Here is a 23,424-nt window from a genome sequence, read left to right as displayed (position 1 = left end):
GAGGGTCCACGCTCCATGCCCATTACTGTCAAGAAAAAATTCCATTTGAAAAAATGACTACAGCCAACAAGATAAAATAAAGGCACTGAGTTCAATTCCCAGGGATCAAATGTTGTAAGGAGAGACTCCTCTGACCTCCACATGCTAACTAGACCACTAGTATATAGATGCATACACATACATGTACACACACGTCTGCATCCTGTAGCCTCCACACATACAAGCAAATACATGACCATGCATGGACATACATACACATAATTTTCTATAATTAGCATTTATTGTTTGTTTTAAATTACAATTTCCTTGTCACTTATTCCAGATCTTTCTAAAGGAAAAAAGTTCTCTAAACTCAGTCATACTGATGCTTAGAGAACAAGTTGGGTTTTTCAAGTCCTTAAAATACAAATACACACATTTTCATATACCTGCTGAAACAACCTGAACATTCATGCTCCTATCATTTCTCATTTTCACAGATGATACCTATTTAGTCTCAGGAGTGTGTCTCAGTTACATCTAATGACATTGTAATCACTGATGTAATGAATGAAGACATGTTACCTAACACCAAGTATGAATGGTTCTACAAACAAGCTCTACAGGAATCTAAGAGTTGGAATTCCACAACTATATCATCACCCTATATGGTACCAAGTAGATACCTAAAAGGTAGCAGCTCCAGCTCAAGTTCAGGGATGGAGAAAGAGGGTGTTCATTCTCTGAGTCCTTCACTTATTCCCAGGTCAGAGTTCTCCCATATTTTTGTCTTTCAAATGTTTTGTGGTATTGGGGATTAAGCCCAGGGCTTTGCATAATGAAAAGAGAGGACTATATCACTGAGCTCTGCTCCACAAAACTCCTCATAGAAAACATTTAGCACCTTAACCACATTTCTTACTATTCTATCAGTATTTTTTTCAGTCAATATTATAAAACTGTATGTGTCATGATGAGATAAAAAATGTTGTTCAATGCAATGAAGGAAAACAAGAATGTTCCTGACTGAAGCACATTGGCCTGCAGCTCCACTGAGCCTTAACAGAACTAAGGACACCTGTATACAACAGGCAGGCAAAATATGCACAGCAGCACATAAGCTGAGAAGCCACAAAAACCACCAGATCTGAGTTTTCCTCTTTAGGAAGTTTGCTTAGGATATTATTATTAACCATATAAGAAACTCAGATTCTTTGTCAAAAACGAATGTGATATATATACTCTTTCCTTATTTGCCCAACTACCATAGGGATTCCCATCAGTCTTTAAGTAATTAACTCTTCTGGACTTCCCAATTCTGTAAAAACTTCATTAGCAAACAGACTAGGATAAAGTAAGCTTTAAGATACAGACAATTCACAGTGAATGCACGCATTTGCTCAAGGAAAGAAAGTACAGTCCAATTTTAATTTAAACCTAACTGTGTTATTACCAAGGCAATCAAGAGAGGTAGGAAAAGAGTGAACTCATCTATGCAAAGTCAGTACAGTATCACAGCACTGTTCTACCTCTTTCTACAAAAGGAATAGCTCCTTCTGACCCTTACTGAACACCTCCTGTCTCAGTCACTATTCTATTGCTGTGGAGAGACACCATAGCCAAGGCAACTCTTATTTTAAAAAAGCAAGCAAACTCTTATAAAAGAAGGTTTGCTTGCTGTACAAAGTTTAGTCCATTATCATCATCAGGAGGTTAGAGCTACATCCTGACCTGAAATCAGAAGGAGAGGGAGGTAGACAGACTGACTGACTGACTGACTGACTGACTGACTTGGGCCGGTTAGAGGCTTTTGAAACCTCAAAGCCCCCACTGACACACTTCCTCCAACAAGATCTACTCCAGCAAGGCCACAAGTTTTAATCCTTCTCAAATAGTGCTGCTCCAAGCATTAAAACCTGAGTCTATGGGGGTCATTCTTATTCAAACCATCACACTTTCCAAGTTCAGAAACACCAAAATGTAAATACGATTTTCATTTCTTAGGGGACACAATTAACCACTATTTGTTGCCCATGAACTATTCTATGAATTTATGTTTTTGAAAAGGTTAGCCTACATTAAGCACAGCAGGAGTAAATGGTACTCTAAGAAGACACCCGGCACCCTACCTGCTTCTTGTGCATGCAGTACACAGACAGATCCTGACTGACATATTTCTTTTTTGTCTCATACACCCTCAGGACCCAAAAAGGAAAATAACGAAAGATCAAATCAGTTTTAGAACACAGTGGGGGGGCACCCTTTCCACTTTCAGAATCAGCGTGCTAATGGGAATGTTAAAAAAGAAGTGGCTAACAGTGTTGCTGCTAAATAGTGAATGGCGCCTGCTGGGATCTGGGGAAAAAATAAAATAAGAAAATTTAAACAGCAAATCTTTTGATTCAGAAGGCCAGTCTTGTACATGAAAAATGTCTTTTTACTTAATGATGACCACTAATTAGATTTTTTTTTTTTTTTTAATTAGGAGACAGAACCTTTGGTTAAGTGAAGAGGCCAGGGTGGTAAGACCCTGTCTCAAATCATCATAATAATCACCTATAATTTCTACCACACAGCCGGTGTACACATGTCCACTCTCTAAGGAGACATGGTTCTTCAAAGAGAACTCTAGATTTATTTCAGCTTTAAAGTCTCTAGCACTGAGACACAGGTACAGATGGATCTCAGTCATTCAAGATATTGTTATAAGAGCCAAGCTAAAGGGGAGAAATGCTTGTCCACACTTAGTCCTCACTTCAGGTTAATATTTGCTTTGTAGTCCCACCTGATAGGAAGACCAATACCAAGATGACAGCCACAAATTTCTGGTGACACAGCCTACCTCCTAGAAAATTTTTGTCTGGACTTGAAACACAAAGAAAACCAAGAAGTGAGAATTCAAGCATTTACCACATCTTATTTGAAAACCACCACCCTAACTTTGTAAGCAACCCTGAAAAGATTTGAACGGTAATGCAGCTGAGACTAGTCTTTCCACACCACATCTACTCTCATCCATTCAGCCACACATGTTCTGTCAAACATCTCTTTACTGTCTGTAATAGCAACTGGCACATAAAGGAAAAACTCGGTAATGTGAGAGGATCCCACTTACATGCTTTCCTTCTTCAAAAATAGCACAGGCTTAAACATAAGGACCATTAGAAATCTTCCTTCTAGTAACAAAAGTAAATGTTAGGGAGAATTTGTGTTCTAACAACTTCCAAGGTGGAAAATAATTAGGAACATCTCTTGGGATGGTATGTTAAAAGGGAACAAATGGACATGGCTCTGCCCATACACCATAGATATATTTCTGGGGCTTCAGCATAGAAGTGGTGTTGTTCCAAGGAAGGGTGTATACAGGCATTTTATCATGGTCCTCAGAGAAAGTGATGAATATACTGGGCATCAGCCTCTATAGCTTATGGGCCAGCTCTACAAAAAATCGCTTTTGTTGAGCTGGGCAGTGGTGGTGTATGCCTTTAATCCCTGGGCAGTGGTGGTTTATGCCTTTAATCCTGGCACTCAGGAAGCAGAGGCAAGCAAATCTCTGTGAGTTCAGCATGGTCAACAAAGCTATACAAAGAAACCCTGTCTTGGAAAAACAAAACAAAACTACTTCATCATCTGTATCAAGCTAAATAAATGGTACTGATACCCAAAAGCCAATGTGTTCATTTGTTTCCTTAAAAAAACTCAGCTGAGGTCAGTAACTTTTAAATGACAAAATTTTAGTCATTGGTTGCAGTTACTACAAAACAACAACAACAACAACAACAAAAATTTAGAAATGTAATCAGCCAGGGCTGGGAAGATGACTCAGCAATGAGGAAGACTTAATGCTCTTATGTAGAACCATCTTCAGTTCCCAGTGCCTACCTTTATCAGGCAGCTCACAGTCACCTGTAACCCCAGTTCCAAGAGCTCCAACACCCTCTTCTGGCTTAGAGGATCCTGAATATGTGTATTACACACAGTGGTATATACAGATAAATAAAAACAAATAAATATTTTTTAAGAAATGAATTTCTAAGTATTTAAAACATGAAGAATTGACCCTCGATCCACAACTTCTTTACCCTGGTTCTCTTTATCCCATCAATAAAGCCAAAACACCACCTTTTACAAACACTCCTATCAGCTCAGCAAACTATGAATGTCTAACACAAACTTCTGAAAAGATTCAGGAAACATCCTTCCTCCAGTTTTACTATTGCCACCAATTTAAAACAATAAGAGATAATTACTGTAAAAGAGAGGCTTCACAATTAAGGGTATGAAGATACATGCTTGTAATCCTAGCATTCCGAAGCTGAGGCAGGAAGATCATAACTTCAGAGTTCAAGCCAGCCTAGGCTACAATAGTAAGCTACAGCTGGCTCAGAAAATATTAAAAAAAAAAAAAATAGCAAGAAGAATCAGCCATGAGAAAGCCTCTCTTCCACACATAAACATAAACCTTTCTGCAATCTATCAATGTGTAGCATCACCAAAAATAACTGCTATGTAGTCTAATTCACCTAATGCCATGGGACAATGCTTACCTCTGGAGCACACACTTTCTGCAGAATAAATCTGCTGTAAACTAAGAATCGCAGAAGAGGTTTGTAATCCCAACCTGAGCTACAAAATGAGTCCTAAGTAAGCCTAGGTTATGGTGGAGACACAGGAAGGGGAGTGGGGGCAATATTCTACTGCTATGCAAACATTCCCAAGCAAAACATTTTTAAAAGACACAAGAAGCTTTTAAAGCCACTAAAAGTGTAAAAGACAAAGCTACAGAAACCAAATTTTCTTCAGAGATCAAGAAGTCTTCTGCTATGGGCTGACAAATACAGTGAAATAAAAACTAAATTATTGGACAGCCTCCTAAAAACTCTCAATTTGATTAGCACAGGATTTCAGATATTTTCTGAGGAAACCCTATGTCCAAGTATCTATAATAGACATTGTCCTTGTCCCCTATCCACCCCAAAGTCAAGTGGTTGGCAGACCTCAGGCAAAAAAAAAAAGTTCTCAGAACATGTTTCTAAGTAATCCTTTACCTTCACTCCTAGAGACTGGTTTTTATAAAGTAAGCAAATCATACTGTGAAGTTCATCTACTAAAAACAAAAGATGCATTCATAAGCTACATAAGCATATTTACATGAACAAGATAATTACTTAACATGGGTAACCAATAGGCTCTAACTGAAATTTAATCTTGGGAATGCAGAAACTGTACATCTAGAACTCTGACAAATGAAAAGGCATTTATTTCTTCCTCAAGAATTTTACATTCAGAAAAATTCAATGATTCAGGAGTGTTAAAAGAAACATAGTTATCATAAATAAATTACTTATTTGTATTATCTAAAATATATTATCTTAAATACTTCTAAAATCAAAAATCAGTCATGCACAGACTAATTTATTTAAAAAATAAAAAAAAAAAAAAATGAGATACAAAGTGAGTATTCAGTTTCTACTAAAATCTGGACCACAAATTAAAACTGGAATCTCAAACTATCTGTGCATATAAGTATGCATATAAACATTTCCAATAACTTTCCAATAACTTAAAACAGTCAATCACAATATCTGATTGGAATAGCAATGGAGAAACATAAAGAACAAAAACTGTGCATGTCAAGCAATGGGAACATTAATCTCTCAGAGCTTCCATTAGTCATGATTATTTTAGAACAATCTGGATTGTGGTGGGGAATTGGGTATTGCTGCTTCAACTGCACCTTTAAAATGCCTAATTTTCTGTTCTTTGCTACATTCTCTCCTACAACTACTATAAGACATATACTTAGTGTTAATGAATTAAATAGATTTCCTTAATTCTGAAACTCTTTTGGCATTTTTGGCAAAGCATCAGCCAAGAGATAACAACTACTCAAATGACAATTTCAAATTCTTAATTTTTAAAGAAATGGTGATTAACAAACTTAACATTTGCAAACTAGAAAACTGCCACAGACATTACAAATTGCACTTTAAAGTTTTAAATTCATTAAAACATTAGAAAAGTGTTAACATATAAGCTTATCCTTATCCTAAAACATAAGCAGTGATGTGCACAAAAACCAATGCTCTTGGCTAAAGGCTGGCCATCCCTACTAACTCTCCAGTTTCTCCTCTCCCTGATTATGTGCACTTCCTGTCTGGAGTTCTCTAAGATAAGTCAACAGAGACAGCTCTGCTCAACTCTGAAGTAGGTTAGGCCCATAGCAGGGTCCCCAAGCCTACAGTTCTCATTAGGAAAGCAGAAACTGAAACGGGCATGGTGGAATGTACATACAGTTCCAACTGCTCAGTGAGGCAGGAAGACCATATGAGCACCAAGCTCAAAGCCAATCTCAGCGACAAAGTCAGACTCCCATCTCAAGAAAAGGAAAAAGGAAGAAAGGCGTGAACATAAGACACACTGTGTTCTTAGGCTTGCTCTCTCCTGAAATCAGCAGAAATACAGGTGTCCTGGACACATCCGCTCCTGCAACCATTCTCAACCTGGCTTCAGTTTCTCAGTTGTCTGCATGTAGCATCAGTAGTTAGATATTGATAATTAGTGAGCCTGCTAAGGACAGGTACCTCTTTTTATTCATTTCTGCACAGGAACCTCACTCACTGTTCCATTCTTAATATCAATGGGTACCTCATGAAAAAGGGAATATAATGATATTGAATCTCAAAGGCAGAAAATAAAGAGAAATGGGAAAGACAAAGGGAGTGTTGAGGAAAGTCAGGAGAAAACAGGAACAATGACAAGCAGCATGAAAAAATGAGTTCAAAAGTGTGCCTGCATATGTCCCTCCCTTACAATTAATCTCCTATAGGTTCTGGGGCTCCTCATTAGAGTCACCCATGAATGACATAGCACGCAGAGCTGCAGCAACAGGAAAGGGCAGAGCCACTCAGAGCCCCACAGTACTGCTAACCTATCTTCAGAGCTGTTTGCAGCACTGCACACATTTTAGAGTTAGCACAACCATGTGCCTCTTGTTTTACATACACAGCAGAACTAAAGGCAAAGAGACTACAGTGAAAATAATAAATTCTAAATAGATCAGCCTTGGAGTATATAATAAAACTGCTAAATATTAAGCAAATATTATGTTAAAATGTAAATGAAAGCTAAAATTTACCATGAGTGTATTAAAAATTAGGATAGCATGGAATAGAAACGACAACTTCATACCTACATAATTGTAGATTTGCTATGGGCAGAAATTCCTATACACTTTCGGTACAGTGCTTAAAAGAGGAAGATAATAGTGTGCCTACTAAAAAACTTTTATCCAAGTGTATTGTTTGTTGCCTCAACTCTACCATATACACATACTCACATCACAGGTAACCCATTCAAGAAATAAATTTCTGTTCAATGCATTACAAAGAAAACCACCATGTCCAGCCAATAAAAATTAAACTTTCTGACCCTGACCCATCCAAAAAAAAAAAAAAAAAAGTAAAATAAAAGCTTTATATAACAGAACTGCTTTTTCTTTTTCTCCAGTTAAACTCTCCCTACAAACTAAGAATGATATACATCAAGTGGTTATCATTCTTCCCCAGACATGAAGAATCAGAAGATAAAACTACTTCATTTTGGAATGTCTTCATGTAAACTAGACTAGTCTCCTTGAGATGAGCCTTTTTTAAAAACTGCATTTTATAATCTGTTTAAAGTTCAAAAGTTCAAAATCTATTTTGACTTAGCTTTATAGTTTGTTATTTTAAACAAAATCTATTCTATATTCTATAAACCCAAACATTTTATTTGTTTTTTGTTTGTTTTGTTTTGTTTTAATCTGGTACTGGGACGCAAATCTAGAGACTAGCACTTACATTGTCAAAGAGTTATGGCTGTGCTAAGTCCAGCTCATGGGTCTCTGAAGAAGTCTATGAAGAGCTCCACAATACTGTTAACCTATCCATGGAGCTCTTTGCAGAGGGAGGGATGCAGACAGATGGACATGGCTGCAATAAGATGTGTTTTAAAGGGGAAAAAAAGTAAGAACATTAAATACTTTTAAATAAAAGCATAGTCTTTATATTCAGTTAAGGGCTTTCAGCACCACAATCTTAAATGTGAACTTGCAATTTGTGGTTTAAATTACAGTTAAGTCTGAATACTTCTTTTTCTAAGCCCACATGCATCTGAATCTCTATACAGACCTTTTTTCCTATCTGAATTTCAAGTAAAAATAAGAACAATTTATAGTCAAGAATAAAACAAAGAATGGGAAGGAACAGAATGAAAAATGGAAGCTCTTTCAATGTGAAATCACCATGGTCTGTTAGTTGAAACAATAGTGGAAACATTCCCAATACCAAGATGGATATGAAAAATAAAAAAATAAGTAACAGAATATCAAAATTTTAGCTTACTTTGTGCCTTTTCACAGAAGTTTATCTGAAAGCCTAAAGTAAAAGAGATAAATTGCAGTTCATTTGCTGTAAATCAAACAAACCAAGTCAGAACATGACATTTCATCTTTATATTACATTGTGAATAAAACTAATGAACAATTCAAACCACATTTTACCCCACCACAGAAACAAAGACAGCAGAGGGCTTGCTGTAAATACTGAGTTCTTTCAGATGCACTGAATTACACTCAAAGTTTAAATTATCTTATATTGTTAGTCTTTATTTTTCCCATATTTCCAAAAGTTTTAAGGCTGTTTCAATTGTTTTAATGTTTTCAATCTACAAATTCAGAATATATTAAAATGTATTTATTAGAAAGCAGAATTTTCTAAACTTGCTAACTTCAAGTGACAAGAATAAAATCACTAAAGTAATAGTAAAATTCTCCTATAGTAGGTGGGGAAGGGGGGTCCTTGCTGGGTGTAAAGGCATGCTTTGTAATTTTAGCACTCATAAGGTATTGCTTCTAGTCTGAGGCCAACCAGACCTATACAGGACACCCTCCCCCCACCAAAAAAAAAGTGTTCTTGGGAATTCTTTAGCAGAATGGGATTTTAGAAGTTATAGACCTATGACCTTTCCTAATAACCCATCTCTAGGTCTCCTAAGGTCTGTATACCCTGTGTATGTACCATATCCACACATCATTATCTGTCAAATGGCCTGGTATAGTAAGACATTTACACAGTGAAGCAGCTGCAGTCTCAGCACTCAGGAAAAAGTGGGGGATACAAGTTTGAAGCCAGCTAAAGCCACATAGCAAGACCCTGTCTCAAAAATCAAAATGAAGCTCAATGCCTCTGCAAAACATTCTTTTACCCCCAGTTTACTGAGTCAGTTATGTGGTTGGTTTTCTTAGAAATCTGCCTAAACTTGTACATACTAGTGCTTTGGGGAGAGGGGCAAATTGTTTATACAAATTAAATCAAAACAGGTTTTTTTTAAAAAAATAAAAAATAAATAAGAGCATTATCTAAAAGATGTTTATTCAGTTGCCAAAATAAGACTTAAGAAGATACAAATAACATTTACAATGAGTAAAAGCTGGGACATGCTTATGCAGTTAATTTCACACACAACTAAATAACCCACTGCTGACCCTTTAATACCCCAAATGAATTAAAAAAGAGACAGAAATGGAAACATCAAGGGAACAAAGTCCTGGGAAGCCTAGACAGCAACTCTACATGCTGTACTATCAACTATACAGCAGAGCAGAATACAGGAAGGAAACTAGAAATCCATGCTCTTCAGACTGAAGCATCCAAAAGCCAGCCAGCCTCCTAGCAGACAAAATGAGAAGAGTACAAGTAAGGAGGAAAGGGCTTCTGGAAGCAGCACTGAAAGAGAACCCTGAGACTCTTAGTTCAAAAGCAAGTGTGGTCAGGGTATCATCACAGCAGGGAGAAACTAGAAAACAAAGTAGCAATTAATTAGGACAACAGTTAACTTTCTCTTCAAAGCTAATGGCTATTAGAGGAGGGAAAGGGGGATAGAGGTAGGGAGAGAGCCTGTGGACAAACAGCAATGTGAATGGTGGCACAAGAAACATAGTTGCACAAGTCTTTAATCCTAGCACTGGGAAGGCAGAGACAAAAGCAGGCAGATCACTGAGTTAGAGGCCAACCTGATCTGCATAGCAAATTCCAGGCCAGTCACAGCTACATAGTGAGTCCCTGTCCCCCAACAAAACAAAATATAAGTAAACTTGAAAGGTGTATGTTAATGTAGGAGTCAAAACTGAGTACAAGGTTTCACATGCAGAAATACACAATAAAACCTGATTAGATGGGGAGGGGGGCTGAGGAGTGGCTCAGTGGAAGAACATTTGGCTGAGAATGGTGAACTATCACCAAATATTACTGTAACACATTAGAACTAACCTAGTTTGAGTACTTAAAAAAAAAAAAATTCCTAAAACTTTAAGTTCTGCCATCAATCCAGAATTGTTCAACTGAAGGTCTCAAGTCTTAATGCATAGTTATAAACTTGCTCATTTTACCTAATTATTAATAACGAAGTGTCTGAATTCTGAACCCTCAATGTTCAGTTCTAAGAATTACTTCTCACTCTCTGCAGACTTGGGGCCCTGATAAGCAAAGGATAATTAATTACAACACAGTATTTCACCATTTCTTTAGTAATTCTATCACTTTTCAAAAACATCAATTAAATTTTTTAAAATTATTCTAGCTAAATCATTTTATGCCCCATGTATGTCTGTATGAGAGACTTGTGCAAGTCATGAAGTTAGTGCCCAGTGGATCACTAGACCCATTATACTCAAAGAGCTTGTGCAGATAGTTGAAGTAAAAGTATAAGGAGACCCAATACCTTCACCTCTGTAGAGTGTTCATTCCTACCAAGGCACACCTTTGTTCAATCTGAGGCTTCTCTATCTCCTAAACTCCATCCTGCCATTCATCTACATTAAGTCTTCCACCCCACCAGTGCAAGCTGTCAGGTGAATTTTTGACAGTAACTCATCACTGCAAGCGATTCCTCCTTTCTTCATACCCTTATCTATTCTTCATGATTTAATTTATGACCCTCCCCTTCAATCTCCCTACTGCATCCAGGGGAAGTCCTTCTATTTTCCTGGTCCCAGACAAGTAAATCTCTGCTTCCCCTAACTAAAGAGGCAGCATCCAGACTTCACAGTACCAACTGCTAATAAGGCTACATGGAAATAAAGTTTTAAGAGGATTTCCTCTCCCTCTTGCTATGGCTCACCGCAGGCTTTCTCCTCATTCTCAAATTCTCCCTCAATTCTGAGATCCATTACTGGAAATCTGTAATTTACTATAGAAGATGGCCCATATAGTTTAAAATCCTGGTTGTGCTATAACATAAAAGCAGAACCCAAGCAGTAAACCAAAAGGTAAATAAGTTTACCCAAGAGGTAAACAAATTAAAGGGTATCACACCAGCATTGTAGGCCCTCCATGAAACAGCTCTAGTTTTCTTGTTTATATATTAAGTTAAAATTCAAAACAGCAAGATCTCCATGACACAGGACATATAAGAGGAGTCCCAGTGAGACTCCATTATGGGGGTGTAGCAGAAACCAGAGGCCTCGAACCAGACCAATGACTCATATCAATGAAGACAAGCTGTATGGACTAAAGGGTGAACTGTGTGACTCACGGGGCCACACTATAGCTTCCACAAGATTCTTCTTCTCTTTTTGTTTTTATTTTTGTTTTGGTTCTTTTTTTGTTTGGTTTTTGACTTTTCTTCTAAATTTGGTTTTGTTTTGGGAAGGGGAGGTTGCATGGGCAGAGGGCAGATGTGAGGGAACAAGGAGATAAGTGGGATAGGAACACATGATGTGAAACCCACAAAACATAAAAGTTTTAAAAAAATTTAACAGAGAGAAAGAGAGAGAGGGAGGGAGGGAGGGAGGGAGAATAACCACAGGAACCTCTGGCCTCTGGGGTTGAAAGCTGTGGTTAAGCCTAGCTTCGACTGTATATTGGCCCTTGTAGAGTTAGGCAGTTACCTCTGTTCTCCTTCCTTTGGTTGTAAAGCACAGTACATATCCTCCTCATCTGAGCATTTAGGGGCTTAGAGCTGCTGAAATACATCACAAAGCCACATTAATGTAAAAAGAAATCAGTGATTCTTTACTGGCTCATGCCACAGCCCAGGTACAAATCCTTCCTTCTAGCACAAGCATTAAGATTATTGTTGTTGGCCAACTTCCACCTCAAAATCCTGGCACATCCCTGACAGCACAGCTAAGCACATCACATCACTATATAGCTCTAAAACCTAGTTATCTGAACTTGTCCTAACTTTGTATTTGCATTATTACTTCAGAGTAACTTCTACAAGACTTTTCTGATGGTTTGTTTCCCTTTTATTTCTTATCATTATCAAAAGGGAGCTTCCCTAATTTAGTAATTCCAGGTTGTCTACATCACTCAGACACCAGTCATCAAATTCTTCCCATGTTTTTTTTTTTTTTTTTTTTTTAAACTCGGGATTTTGTAGTCCATATATGCCCACTCTTTTTCTCCTTGTGCCCAACAGCCACCCTCTCTACATTCTGGGTGCATAACTGAATACCACATTGTTTCAATGTAGCATGGCTCCCAGGGTGAACAACATAGAATTGTATGACAGTAAGTAAGGGCCTCTCTTCTATCAGACTCAGTAAGACCCAGAATGGACTGGGATGATCAGTATAGAACCAAAATAGAGCAGGTTTTCATTACTGCAGAAATAATTATCCTGTTCCTTCCCTTGGGTGAGCAACACCAACAACACCTTCTCTGCCTTTCCCTGTGCTCATCTGAGCAGCTTACCCTATACAAAGCCCATTCATCTTCTTTTGATTCCCAGGAACCTAAGAGGGTAACAAGGAAGAACTCACAGCCAACCCCACACCCAACATCCTACCACCTTGGTATTATGACATCTATGTTTTGGTTTCCACCTACAATTTTTGGCTGGTAACTCCCTCGCCAAGCAGGCCATGAGAACAGGCTTCTCTTCCCCCAAAGAATCTTAACAGCTCTAATCTTTTTGTTTGTCTGTTTTTTTGAGACAGTGTTTCTCTATGTAGCTTTGGAGCCTGTCCTGGAACAAGCTCTGTAGACCAGGCTGGCCTCAAACTCAACAGAGATCTGCCTACCTCTGCCTCCTGAGTGCTGAGATTAAAGGTATGTGCCACCATCACCTGGTGACAGCTCTAATCTTCTCTGACTTCTCAGCCTTGGCACTGAATTTCTGTGGCTGCTGGGAATGTCACCATGTGAAATATCATCTGCTCAGCATGCTTGAGAACCTGAAATAATTCCTGTCACCCCAAAAGTAGAGTAGGCTGCAGTTATCTTCCTTGTACAGCTTAGGCATGGTTCGTCCTCTCTCTCTCTCTCTCTCTCTCTCTCTCTCTCTCTCTCTCTCTCTCTCTCTCTCCCTCCCTCCCTCCCTCCCTCCCTCCCTCCTCCCCCCCCTCTGTCTCCTGGAGAGTGAGCTGAAGCTCCAAGCTCCCTCTTCTTACTTTGCTCTAGGCATCCTCTCTTCTGTATCCCTTGTAATATTCTTTATAAAAAGTTAGTGAACTTGTTTACTAGATCAAGAATGCCAATTTCTGGACTTTCAACTGGCATATAAATATGGGGGAGGTGATTAAGCTGTGCAATCAGTTCTAATCTCCTAACAAACTATCAGAACTGAAGCAGAAGTCACCCAGCAAAAATTATCACTAGCTTGCTGGTAAGGAAATATGTGCACACCTTTTGAGATCACAGCAGTCTTCTGTGTCAACAGAGGCAAAAAACAGACAATGTTTTTCAAACAAAATGCTTCACCTACAGCTCTTGCTGACACAATCTGGTGTCCTGAAGCCTCTGATACCCCCTAACGTGACTACTACTTCCTGACAAGCACCTAACCCAGGTCCCAGAGAAACTGCCAAAAGAATCAGAAGAAAGGCTAGAGAGATGGTGCCATAGTTACTAGCACTGGCTGCTCTTCTGGAGGAACTGGGTTCAATTCCCAGGGCCCACATGGTGGCTAACAACCATCTGTTAACTCCAGTCCCAGGAAGTGCAATGTCCTCTTCTTGCCTTTCAGGCACCAAGCATAATCATGGTACACATACATAAATGCAGACAAAATATCCATACTCAAAAAATAAAATAAAACCAGGAGACAATAATCTCACTTCTTGGCAAAGCCACACACTAATATAAACATGCCATTTATATGTGTCCTCGACCCCACATGCGCCCTGTGCCTGCACACAACACACACACACACACACACACACACATACAAATACATATGGTAGCACTTTTTTTATCCTTTTAAACAACTTCCGGCAATTTTGAGTAAGATGAAACACATTAGAGCTGCACAAGGTTCATGTAATATTCACTTCTGTTCTCTTCCCAAGTGGTGGGCACAATGTGCTGTTCTTCAAGAATCAAGCAGCACATGGTCTGTTTTGTCCTTTGAAGAGCCCACCTTGGGCAGTGTTAACTATTAGCTGATGCTGCTTCACTGTGTGTTCCCAGTCTAGCTCATCTTAGGACTCCTTTCACCATGTCATCACTCTAAGGTACAGGAGACAAAATTGAGAAAGTATGTATTCTACAAGATTTTTTTTTTCTTTTCTGTAGCTTTGGGGATCTTATTAAGTATGCTCTCATATAAAGGCACATATGAGAATTTCAACACGTGCTTTAGGGGAGAACTTATCTTTGCACTGTATTCGTATCAGGTCATGTTAAACAGAAGTGAAATGCATAGTAAAGTGTTGCCATGCGTGGTTAATCTCAGTTGTCAACATGAGATTATCGTGATTAGGTTAAAAGGAGTGGGATGCCCGAATCTTTGTGTATATGTGAGTCAGGGGGGCACCATTCCTGAGCTAGCATTCTGGACAGCATATATAAAAAGGAGAATGTGAACTGGATACAAGCATTCACTGTTCTCTTCTTCATGACTATAGACACAATGTGGCCATCAATTTCAAATTCCTGCCACCATGACTTCCTTGCCAAGGCAGACTGTACCCTGGAACTGTGGGCCAAAATAAACCTGCCTTCCTTGAGTTGCTTTGGCCAGGCACTTTACCACAGCAACACAAAAAGTAACTGCAAACACAAGGTCTCAAGCTTATCCATATAAGAGGCCAGGTATTAAAGTGGCATATACCTGTAACTCCAGACCAGTGATGACAGACTCAGGGGCTCCCTAGAGCTCACTAGCTAGCCAGTCTAGACTAATTGAAGGTCCTCAGATCCCAGTGAGACCATCTTTTAAAAGAATGGCTATTTTAAGATTGATTTCTGTCCTCTACCTGCATATGTACTCACAACCTGTGCACACCGCAGGTACAAACAAAGCAACAGTATCCTGGAACAAATAGGCAACTATAGGATTTGGAACTCTTCACTGTCTGCAGTCAGGATCTATTGCTTGTCTGTTTGTTGTTGTGTGTATGAAATACACACACACACACACACACACACACACACACACACACACACACGAATCAGGCTGGCCTTGAACCCACTATGTAATGGAGGATGATGCTGAGGTTCTACTCCTTCTGCCTCCACCTCTCAGAACTGGGTCACAGCATTCACAACACTCAATTTATATGATGCTTAGGCTAGAATCCAGGGTTTCTTGCAAGTCAGGCAATACTCCACCAACTCAGCTACATTCCCAACTCAGAATTCGGTTCTTTAAACCACACACTAAATCAAAGGCAGGATTTTCATATACGTTATATACATTTAAATATTGCTGGGAATGATGTGAAATCTTCACTTTCTCTTAATAGACACACTTCATGACATTTTAAAGTTTATATTCCTGCATTAAGTTATCATACTTTTACTTTAATTGGTACATATAAAATGCTCACTTGAGGGTTAAATACATGGGCATTAATCACACGCTATATATCTATACTTAAGATCTGAGGAGAAAATAGAGCAAAACTGCCTAAATCAACACATTAAGAGAATCAGAGTATATTATGCTACAGCTACTTGTACAGTAAGGTGCTTGACAAATAGCTCAGTGTTTTTCAAAATTGATGGGATTCTAAACTGGACATGCTGGTACATACCTGTAGTCTCAATCCTTAGATTACAAATTTGAGTCCAGCATAAATCCAGATAAATAAATAAAAACATAATAAATTGTAACTATGCTAACCACTTTGGAAAAAAAAAAAAAACATTTCTAAAGTGGTATTCCCTAACTACTCAAGTTTAAGATATATATATATATATATATATATATATATATATATATATATATATATATTACGACTTTAATTTATTGTGTGTGTGTGTTTGCATTTGTGCATTCAGGTGTGGGTGCATGTAGGAGCCAGATGTCAACATACACTGTCTTACTCAATTGCTTTCCAACTTATTTTTTGAGGCAGCATCTCTCACTGAGCCTCCTGGCCAGCAAGCTCCAGAAATCCTTCTGTATTTAACTCCCCATGGCTAGCTAGAATTGTAGATGCATGCTGCCATGTCCAGCTTTTGACGTGGGTGCTGAGGGTTCAAACTCAGGGCCTTGTTCTTATGCAACAAGCACTTTATAGACTGAGCCATCTCCCCAATGTCCTAAGCCTTTATAATAAATTTAACATCACGTATTTTTAAAAGATCTTTTATAATCATTACATATTAAGTGACTAGCAACTAAAGTAGGTAAATATCATTTCTAATAATCTTTACATAGTCATATTTTATGATTTAAAGCATTTTTTCACATGCAATAATTTAACATGATTCTTAAAACAGTCTATAAACTGTGTATCATCTGTTTTAATAGATGAGAAATTATGGGAAATAGAAAAACCTAGTAATTTCTCAAGGGTACAGAGCCTGTATATGGCAGATGCTAAGCATTGGTTTTTCCTAGTCCAAATCCACCGTGTCTCAACACTGATGTCCTATTTCTTAAAAATATTCATCCATGCAAAGATAAAACCACCAGCACAGGAGAAATCACCTGCTGTGTCTTCATTGTTGAAGATGTTCAACTCTGAGCTGGCAAGCTTTATTCACTAGAATATTTGTTATTCTCTGACATGCCCATGGTGACTTTTTAGAACATTAGGTCCTAGACATCTGCCCAGCTCACCTGAGATTGATCACTTGGTATCCTTCCACTAGCTTAGTTAAATACCTATGTTTTTACAAGCCACCACTAGAAAGACTCTTCAATATTAAGATAGCAGTTGCACTTTTTTAAGTTCACTAAAATTTCTTGAGCTAAAGAATTACACTATTACATAGTACTGTACCATTCAAAAAACCTTTCAGTTAAATTCATCTGTAATGACAAATTGTCAAGGAAATGATTTTTCAAATTCTTAAACTACTGAGGAAATAATTTTTCCAAATCTCAACTAGTTATTGAGAATAAAAGCCCATTTCATAGTAGCTCATTTGAATATCTGTTTCTTTCTCAAAAGAATGCTTACCCTTATGTCTAATACATTTTTATAATACTATTTACACTACTGGGTAAGCAGATCTACATTTTGATAGTTTTAGTCACCAAACAATCAAGGGAGGAAAGGTGAGGGAGGCATAGTAAGCTTGTAAATGTTTGTACTTCTGTATATGGGCATGAGGAAATTAAAAAGAAAAAAAAATGAGTCAGAATGAATGAAAACGCAAAAGGTATGAGTAATAACAAAATCAGCTACTATTCTCTATCAGCTGAGACTGTGGGAAGAATGCTCTAAAAATGGCCAGATCAGAAGTACAACTTCTCTGTGAAAATGTAACCAATTGAACAAATGATGAAACAAAATCACTACAATTCTCATTCCAGCTACTCACAACCCACAGCCTATTTACAGCTACAGTAGTACCTCATAATAGCAACATTATCACCATTTGAGATTCTCAGATCCAGAAAACAACAGGATTTAGAGTTTGAAGCAGAACAGTGTCTTCTCTGGAATCTAAAAATAGGATCCCTTAATAGTGAAAAAACGGTTACATCAACAGGTTAGGAGAATTGTCCAACCCACAGATGATAAAGCTCAAAAAAAGAAATGTGCAAGTTGGTCTTAAGGGACTAGGGACCCATGGTGTAAAGTGGAGAGATCATTGCAAATAACAGGATGTGTGCTGAGAATGCTGATAGCCAACACTCATGGCTTACTTCAACAACTTACTGAATGCCAGGTCCCATACTTTGTGTGCATTCTCCTTGTGCCCGGGGGACAAGCATTATTCTTATTTTCCAACTGTGAAACAGAGGCTTAGCAAGGCTAAGTAATGTACTCACAGAAAGCTTAGGTACTGGTGGGGTGGAGGGAGGATAAGATTCAAAGGCAAGACTCCAGAGCTCTGGCCATTAAAACATTACAATAAAAAGGAAATAATGTTTCCAACTTTGGACCACAGTTGATCACAGATGTCAAGCCATGAAACAATGAAACAGTACCAAGTCCTTTGTCAAGTATAGTACAGGAGACTGTTCAATGACTTCAATGACTACTGAAGTATAATTCTTATGTCCTGCAACTGCATAAAAATAAATCTATTGGTAAAGAATGGGAAGTTTGGCTCAAAACTAAAACAACAAAAACCTAATTTGCTGCTTAAGTTCAAGCTTTCTAATTCAGAATATGCTACACAACACCTTGAACATTTCAAGTACATCTCTTTATTCTGAGCAATCAAAACAGATTCAAAACACAAGATATAACTAGCATGTTCCTGCGTTCATCAAAGATTTTTCAGAAAAGATTAAAAAAAAAAAAAAAGTAACAACTTAGGGGTTAAGAACATGTTGCTATTGTAAAAGAGCCTGGTTTGATTCCTAGCACCCACAGGGCAGCTCGGCCATTTGTAAAGCCAGTCCCAGGGAATCTAATGACCTCTTCTGACCTTTCCAGCACCAGGCATGCATGTGGTGCTCATATAAAAATGCACACAAAACACACACACACACAAAAAGTCTTTTTAAAATTCAGCAATAATTCAAAGACAGTTTAGAGCCCTTCTCCCTTTTAAAAAGGGTTCCAAAAATCAAAAGGCAGAGATACAGGAGACTAGAGAACACCAGAATAATTCCTGGCCATGTGACTTTGAATTTGTAGGAGCTCTTCCTCACTGCAGAAACCTCCCATTCACTTTTCTCTCTGCCTTGGCCCCATCTTTGTCCTTTCCAAACAGGCTTTCTCTGTCTGCCCTATCAAGGAGACTGCCCTGTTATCTTCTATCACAAAACCCAGCTTGTTGCCTTCCATTTTTCTTAAGCAACCTCTACTATTTACCTACACGTCTTCCCTTCTCCATTCTCAAGGGGACATGCTCCATCAGAGGTGAGATGGCTGTGTTCACTGGTGTCTACACACTATGAGCAGCACTGTTTTGGATTTAAGCATCTGTTCAGTATTTTCTGAACAAGAAGAAAAAAATTATTACAGTTTTTCAAACTATCAGCCTGGGGGGGTGAGCTTGAAATACATACATTGTTTTGCTGAGTTATTTATTGTGTGTTTAAGTGGAGGTAAGAGGACAACTTGAGGGAATCAGCCCTCTCCTTGCCATGTAGGTCCCAGGGATTGAACTCAGATCAGGCTACATCTCTAACCTTAAAATATTTTTTTAAAAAAACTTTAAGTCACCCATTGTGGAAAAGGCACAAGAGAAGATAATCCTAAATTATCTGAGCAGGTAGTAAAAGTGTGAGATCGAGAAATCAATCATGTATTCTAAATAATGTAATATGCAGCACAGCAGGCATCCAATAACTAGATCAATTTGAATTAATTAGGGACTGCACAGAATATATCTTCTGAATGCCGAGCTCGTCCTGGTCCTGTTGATATATCTATCATATGTATGCTAAATTTTTATTATTCGGAGGGATGCAAATGCAGATCGTTATTTATGCTGCCTGAATCATGGTATTCTATCATAACACAATATATTCAACATATAATCTGTTAACTAGACACAAGAAGCCCTTTACTGAGAAACTATGGTCATACTGAATGCCAAGGACATCCAAATGACTCTAATAATTCAACGAGTCGTTTGCTAAAGTTATCAAGAGATTTCTGGGCTTGTCTGTTTCAAAAAATAGCACTACTACCCAAAAAATCCCTCCAGTAAACTTAAGAAATGGTCCCTAATGGGCCCAGGCCTGTTATTTTCATAACACCCCCTGTCAAAACCCACACAGAGCTACTAAGGCCTCCCAGTGGGGAAAGGCCATTACAGGAGAGCTGTCTCAGATGCCCAGACTCGATCACTTTGACCTCTGCCATTCGGTTTCCTGAATCTCTCCCTTTCAACCCTACTCGGTCTTTTATTTTTATCTGATTTTCTTTTCTGCATGCGAGAGGAAAGCACATCTCCAAGCCTGGGTCGAATCGCCTCTCCAGGACCAAGGGCTGTCTACCCACCTTACAGGTGGCATTGGGCCTCGCGAACCCCCGCCCCTCCCACGCAGACACCCTGCAAAGTTTTGGGGATCGGGGGGCAGCGCAGTGGCCCGGCCCCAGCGGCGCCCGGCGAGGCGCAAGATGGCCCTGAGCCGGCCCCACTGCGGCGCGCGGGGGCGGCGGGGCCGAGGGCCGGGACGCGGCCGACCTGCGAGCTAGAGGCCCGGACGCGCGCCTTCCCGAAGCCCGCGGGCTCCAGGTGAGCGGCGGGCGGGGGCAGCCAGGTGGGCCCGAGCCGGCGACGCCGGAGCCGCCGCAGCGAGCTCCCAGCCGGAGCTGGGAGACGGGGTGAGGCCGGGCCCGGGACGCGGAGCTCGGGCGGCTTCCTCAGACAGCCCCGGGGACGCGGCGGCTCACAGGCCGCGGCTCAGTCAAGCGCCTCGCAAGAGGCCCCGTAGTCTCGGCGCGCCCGCCGTCCTTACCCTGCATGCTGCTGACCGTCGGGTGGCCGGGGGCGGAAGGACCGATGGGACCCGGGGTGCCGCCACCGCCCCCGGAGCCGCCGCCGCCGCCGCTCGGGGTCGGAGCCGCCATTGTTGGAAGTCAGGAGCCGAGCGGCGCCGCGGCGGCTGCAATGCAGTAAGCTCGGCCTCTCACTCCGCTGAGGGCGCGGCGTGCGCCGCCTTGGCCCCGCCCCGAACACGCCTCTGACACGCCCCCGCGCACGCCCCCGCCAGAGAAGCAATTCAGGTTGTGCTGAGGACCAACAGGGCCTGCAATCCTGGATGCAGTGGTCCTCTACCCTCCAGGGACCCAAAGTGATCTGAAGAATCAGAAATATTTGTACGCTTTGCGGGGAGGGGAAGGCCTATGACTCCAAAGCTTTAGAACTACCTTCTTGGAACCTCAGAACCCAAAATCAGAATAGTAGCTCTGGAAGAAATCTCAGAGGTCAGGCTTCCTGTCCAGCTTCTGCAAAAGAGTCTGTTGTAGCTGTGGTCTCAGACCAATGCTCTCTGCACTGCTGGAAGCTAGCAGGGGGCTTTGAAAGAAAACGGAAAAGTTCCAGTTCAGACTTTTCAGCCCAGAATGCATGCTAAATATTTTGTCTAATTTTATTATTTGTTCATTCTGTGTGGGAAGAGAACAGCAAACAACAAAAGGAGAAACAGTGGTGACTCTCAAATATCTCCTTCTCAAGTGCAGGTTAAAAGGGGGCTTTCTTTGAGAGAGGTTATTTTTTAGTTCCAGGATAAGACTCAAAAATCATAAGACTGACCGTGGTGATGCATGCCTTTAATTCCAGTACTTAGGAGGTACCCCTTCCAAAACAACTTGCAATATTAGAAAACATGGATGGGTACAAAACCACAAATACAGTTGTGTGTTTCTTTTGGCTTGGACACTTCAACACACAAGGAAAAGGCATCAAGGGCCCCATAATTTGCTAGCAGTGTCCCAAATATTATATCCTATCATTATCAGACTCTAACTACAATGTGTCATGACATTTGCCTTGCCAGTAGTTCTCAGGCAGCCTTAACATCACTGTGCCGTGTGCTGTGGTGTGTTAGCGTCATCGCCGTTCTCAGTTTCAGTTCTTTGGGGTCTGGAGTGATGCCAAGAAATAGTTTGAAGGGTTTTAAATTTCCTCTTAAATTTCCATAAGCACCACTCCTACTCTGTGGTGTGAATAATCAATATACTCACAGTCTTATGAAAAGTGCGTTTGTAAACCACCCCCTACCCCCTTCTACCAGGTACATAGTTCTTTAGTAAGAACTTAATGTATATGTAGCTATACCAATCTCTTAAAGGCATTACCACAGCTTGGATAAGTAGTGAAAGATGTATATATCATAGTTTCCAATATTGCCTTAGAGGGTGTGTAAGTTGTTCAAAAGGATTTTAATTTATCTATGGAAAACATTGGCCTAATATAATTAAATAAACATGAATGAGAAAAATAAGTAGCCAAGAAAACTGGAGAATACAATCAATCCAGGCAAGTTCATGATGGCAAGGCAATTAAAGGGACAACACGAACCCAGTTAAGCTATTTGTCTAATGTTGAGCTTTGTGATAAAGCTGGTAAAATTTGCATCACTGTTGGTATTGTACACTAATAGATAAGGAGTGAGAATAGGAATGTCTCATTAAGTCTACACATTGGCAAAAAAAAAAAATATTTTTTTTAATTTGTTAAAGATGAAAAACCTACCCACTTGGTGTTTGCTTGTTCTCATGTTTCTATTTTTCTTGTATTTTTCTGTACTGTGCTTGTTATAGACTGAGTTGGAGTCCTCAAAATTCATTTGTTGAAATCCTGAGCCCCACTACTGTGACAGACACTGTGTCCGAAGATGATAGCATCTTTAAAGAGATCGGTAAGGTAGAAGAGATCATGTGGGTAAGTCCTATCCCACTTGCCTGGTGTGAATATCATGAGGTTGTGGATGGGCACACATAGGTGAGATCCCCATGAGGAAACAAGAAGATGGGGATCAACCAGCCAAGAGAAGAAACCACATTTACCCACACCTTGGTCGCAGGGCTTTGAGCAAACAAACTTATGTTGCTTAAGCTGCCTGCTGGCAGTATTTTGTTATGGCAGTCACAGCAAACACTGTCCATGGCTTTTACAAAATGAAATTCTCAGTCAGGCCATGTTGGCCCACACCTTTGATCCCATTTCTCAAGAGGCAGAGACAAGCAGATTTCTGTGAGTATCTCTGTGAGTTTGAGGCCAGCATGGTCTAGGACAGCCAGCACAGAGAAACCCTGTCTTGAAAAACTAAAAAACAAACAAACAAACAAACAAAAAAACCTCTAAAGAAATGTACAATTTGGGGTAATAATAATAGTAGCTGGCATACTTTGATGGGAGGGGGAAGGCAATTAGGCAACCTGTATCAAACCTCAGCAACTTCACTGGGAGAAGCTGCATAGAAAAAGATGTGTTTGTCTGGCCCCTGATTAGAGAAACTTGGTTGGAAAATCTAGCTTGCTGCTTCTTTCTGAGTCATGTCTCAGAGGTTAGATTAAGAATCCAATTTTCAGAGGTTAGAGCTATAACTTAGTGGTCAAGAGCATTTGTTTTTCCTACAGAAGCCCTCAGC

At 39.7% G+C, this 23,424-nt stretch overlaps 1 protein-coding gene across 2 annotated transcripts in view; it reads right to left on the bottom strand.

The window, feature by feature from the left end:
• The window catches only part of Map2k4 (mitogen-activated protein kinase kinase 4), a 91,693-nt gene extending 70,722 nt beyond the window's left edge, over positions 1 to 20,971 (bottom strand). Inside the window, exons 1-2 of one of the 2 annotated variants that reach the window (XM_051180377.1) lie at positions 20,788 to 20,971; positions 8,364 to 8,396 (exon numbers count right to left, since the gene is read on the bottom strand). In XM_051180377.1, coding sequence (XP_051036334.1) covers positions 8,364 to 8,396; positions 20,788 to 20,899 — 145 coding nt within the window. In that variant the 5' untranslated portion in view covers positions 20,900 to 20,971. The remainder of the gene's footprint in view (positions 1 to 8,363; positions 8,397 to 20,787) is intronic. The other variant, XM_051180378.1, reaches the window with a different exon arrangement.
• Between the last annotated feature and the right edge of the window lie 2,453 nt (positions 20,972 to 23,424).

This window comes from Phodopus roborovskii, unplaced genomic scaffold (assembly GCF_943737965.1).
Source record: "Phodopus roborovskii unplaced genomic scaffold, PHOROB, whole genome shotgun sequence".
NCBI classification, from domain to species: domain Eukaryota; kingdom Metazoa; phylum Chordata; class Mammalia; order Rodentia; family Cricetidae; genus Phodopus; species Phodopus roborovskii.
The sequence above is the reverse complement of the archived record's forward strand: the minus strand, read 5'-3'. Positions and strand labels throughout refer to the sequence as shown.